The sequence below is a fragment of the Pundamilia nyererei genome, unplaced genomic scaffold (assembly GCF_000239375.1).
Source record: "Pundamilia nyererei isolate P.nyererei 1_Seehausen unplaced genomic scaffold, PunNye1.0 scaffold00219, whole genome shotgun sequence".
NCBI classification, from domain to species: Eukaryota; Metazoa; Chordata; class Actinopteri; order Cichliformes; family Cichlidae; genus Pundamilia; species Pundamilia nyererei.
In genome coordinates, this window is record NW_005187620.1 from 330,852 (window position 1) to 334,813 (window position 3,962).

The 3,962-nt window shown below is 38.1% G+C and overlaps 1 protein-coding gene across 1 annotated transcript; it reads left to right on the top strand.

Moving 5' to 3' along the window:
* The first annotated feature begins 783 nt into the window (after positions 1-783).
* Positions 784-3,320, top strand: LOC102193325 (15-hydroxyprostaglandin dehydrogenase [NAD(+)]-like). Its single transcript, XM_005748308.2, has 6 exons — positions 784-968; positions 1,058-1,164; positions 1,448-1,544; positions 1,669-1,745; positions 2,640-2,797; positions 2,910-3,320. Exons 1-6 carry the CDS (start codon positions 923-925, stop codon positions 3,043-3,045), a joined length of 621 nt encoding a protein of 206 aa, XP_005748365.1. The 5' UTR covers positions 784-922; the 3' UTR covers positions 3,046-3,320.
* Positions 3,321-3,962: the final 642 nt, after the last annotated feature.

Genomic DNA, 3,962 nt, shown 5'->3' on the forward strand with positions numbered 1-3,962 from the left:
ATGATATCATGCTAAAAGAAAGGCTAAAAGGCTGAATGTGATTCTTTACTTCTGAGATAAAAGAGGGACATGGCCTCAATCTAGTCTTTAAATCTTTATTTGCCTCAAGCAGTTCAAACAAAACAAATACATGGATTCTCCTTCAATCAGAAAACCAGTCAGTCTGCAAGCAGTTCACTGTAGCCAACTTCCTGAAAGATGAACCCACTTATTATTACACAGGATTATATATAGAACTGTGCTTCTTTCACATAAGTCTAAAGTCTTATGTGAAAGTAAGAATTGATTCTGTTCATCTGGACGTAGCGTATCAGTGGGAGACACGTTTCGTCACTCATCCAAGTGACTTCTTCAGTCTCATCTTTTCCCAATCTTATAAACAGTACATTTGCATAGTGAAAGATCAATTGTCATGAAAATTGGCATATTAACTTACCTCCCAGCCCATAGTTCCCCATTTCTGTACCGGCCTCGCACTGGTCTGCACAAACAACTTCTAAATATACTCAGGCATAGCGTGGCCAAATATATGTGTGCAATAAGATTCAGAGATGTAGGTGTGAAATCTAACTATGTGTACGTGCAGAATTAAACTACGAGCAACAGTAACAGTGGCCTGCATGCCCAACCCGGGCTTCATCACAGCTCACCAAGCTACAGGCAAAATCACAAAAATAAAGTAAGATTTATAAAAACTGGTCGACCTCACAACTCCTGTAGGCGGTGTCGGAACTTACCAACACCCTTTAATTACTGCAAGTCTGTCAAAGTAGTTCATATGTTTTCAAATAGCCTAGATGGGTACCTAACAAACTGACAGCATATCTTTCCTTTCTGTCAACAGGTTGTACTTCTGGATAAGAATAAAGCCGCAGGGGAGAGTTTGGTCGAAGCCCTGAGCAAAGAGTACGAACCAGATCGAATGCTGTTCAGGGAATGCAACATAAAATCAGATGAGGAGTTCAAAGGTAAAACACATGACATTGGAAATCAGATTATAAATGTTGGAGGTACAAAGGTTAGCATAATTGTAAAGCACTGTTTTCTCCTCTCTCAGCTGCCTTTCAGAAAGCCGTAGAAACCTTTGGAGGAATCGACATCTTGTGCAACAATGCCGGCATGTTCGATGAGTCTGAGTGGGAGAATATGGTCTCCACAAACCTTGTGAGAAAGAGAAAGCACAACAATTAATTATATTTCTAATACCTCAAATTTATGAATTGCTGATTCATTCAGAAAGATGTTGTTCCTTTTATTAGTTAGTCTGAAATAAACAATTGGCAACCTGAGAAAGTCCAAATTTAGTAGGCTTGGGTTACATTATTCTTCCTGTTATTCATCACAATGTTTTGTATGCAGATGACTGTATGAAGTGTTTACAGAGAGAAAACAGATTTTCACTGTATGAACTGATGCCAAAATGACATTGTTTTTTTCCCCCCTGTAGGTTGGCTCTATTAGGGGAACTTATTTGGCTCTGGAGCACATGAACAAATTGAAGGGAGGTCAAGGAGGGGTCATCATCAATGTTTCATCCTTGGCAGGTAAATACTGTAAATTCAAATTGGAGACAAATTGGAGACATACCAGACTAGGATTGTAAATGTCATTACATTAACAACACTAAACTTAAACCCTGTACAATGATTGATATAACCCATCCTACAGGTCTTGGACCTTTGCTTACAGCTCCTGTCTACTCGGCTACTAAACACGGGCTGGTCGGATTCACTCGATCCATTGCAGTAAGAGAGATTCTCCCATGAGATTGTTTAAGAAGATTTTTAAAAAATCTATCAAATTTCTGCAGAAATTAATTGAAACTAGAGCAAATTTAATACTAATAAAATGTTTGCCTTACTTTTTCATTTTTAACTTTATTGTTTGGCATTTCCTGCACATTGACCTCACAGTTCAGTCTGAGGCAGCGCTCGCACATAACATCAAGTGAAAAAGAAAGCGTTCACAGGACTGCAGTGAAAAACACCACATTATTCAACAGCTTGTAGAGCCACCGTTTAGCAGCAATAATATCCAGTAACCATCCACGTATGACTCCCATTGTTGGGGAGAAATTTTAACTCGCTCTTCTTTACAACATTTTTTCAGGTTTATGGAAGTTTGCAGGTATTTGTCTATGCACTGATCTCTTTGACTGCAAGTCCTTCATTATTTTCTTTTTGGGCCATTCTGTCGTAGATTTGCTGCTTGGGGAGCATTGTCCTGTTCCATGAACACATTTTAAACAAACCTGTACTGGTTCTGGACAGACAACCCCAAATTTGACTCTGGTTTTACTTCTACACTGGCAAACAGTTTGTGGTAGTTTGTTTAATTACTTTTGTCTGAAAATGTTCCTAAACGGTTACTACAATTTTTTTGGATGGTTAAATTTGTAATCCAGTGTGGAGGTGTACAGAGGCATAAATTAGAAAAATGTGCAAACATTGTGCACATCCACGATATGTGCAGAATCTTTCAGACTTCATCTTTAAATTTGGAATCTTTGGACACTGAACTTCAAAAATGCAAATGTTGAAACAAAGAACACTTGTTGTTTATCCTCACACTACGCTTTCTATGTAGATGAAATGTAACTTAAAAAGCCTAACTATATGTTGTTGTTTTTTTTCCAATAGGCTGCCTTTGCAGCATCAGACTATGGTATACGCGTCAATGCTATTTGCCCAGGTTTTGTTCAAACAAACCTGATCTCTGAAATCAAATCTCAAATGGGCCAATTTGCCCACCTGGTAGATGCAAGACTTCAGATGCGAGAGAAGCTTGGGGTGTTAACGTAAGTCTTTGTTTGTAGTAACCCCTACAACATCAACATTTTGGGGGGTTTCCCCCTCTACAACTGGATTTAAAATAATCTTAAAATGCATATTGTATCTTTTTTGACGCAGTGCAACCGAGGTAGCAGAGTGCATCCTTGAGCTGGTAACAGATGAGACCAAAAATGGAGAGGCCCTCGTGATCATAAAGGACTCAAAATTTTATGTGACTTTCCCAACACTGGATAAGAGCAGTGACAAACCATAAAATCATCATGTATATATCATTCTTTAAGTATACTTAAAGTATACTTAAGTATACTTCTTTAAGTATACTTGAAGTTAAAACACACACACACACACACACACACACACAAATACTGCTCAAACTATGTTTTGTTTTGGTTTTGCCCCCCTCATAAGATTTTTGGTATTGTGTGTCATTCTGTACCTTGAAAAGTTTTGAATGAATTCTGGTAAAACTTTGTAAGGGTTTGGAGTGGGGTCATGTCAACAACCTATTAAAATTTGGCTTACATCCAACAAGGTTTTCATGGTCAACTTAACGATTTGTTGGTTAAAAATGGGCAAAAATCCTTATTACTTAGAGCACCTCATAAAGATTTTAAATATCATGTCACATTTGATGTCTGACCTCTCCTTCAAGGTCAAATAAGGTTAAAATATTCATAAAATGTCTTTTATCTTTAAACTGTGCATAAACGACTGTAGTGTGGTATCATGTTCACCTTACACAAGAAAGTCTGGTTTCAGATCACTACAGTGAACTAACAATCTTCATGAACAATGAGGCTTCTGAACTGTGTCCTGATTCCTATTTGAGAAAAGAGACATACGACTGAAGGTCCATAGTGCGTCAAAACAATGATTTTATTAAAACACATATATGTGGTGAAGATGGGCTCTGCAAAACATCAGCCTCGATCTCCCCCGAACAATAGGTGGGGTGTGATATTTATAACATATGATGACCAGTAATCTGCATCACTGCAGATGCATGTTCCAGTAATTCCAGGTAGGAGATATTCTAAAAAAGAACAGCTACTTCATTTGTTTCTCCAGATGCTTCCTGTTATTCCACCCTCTGCACTTCAGAACAGAACTTGAGCATGCCGTTTACAAGCAAAACAAGTCTGTGTGCAGGCAGACTTATGTCTGTGTTTT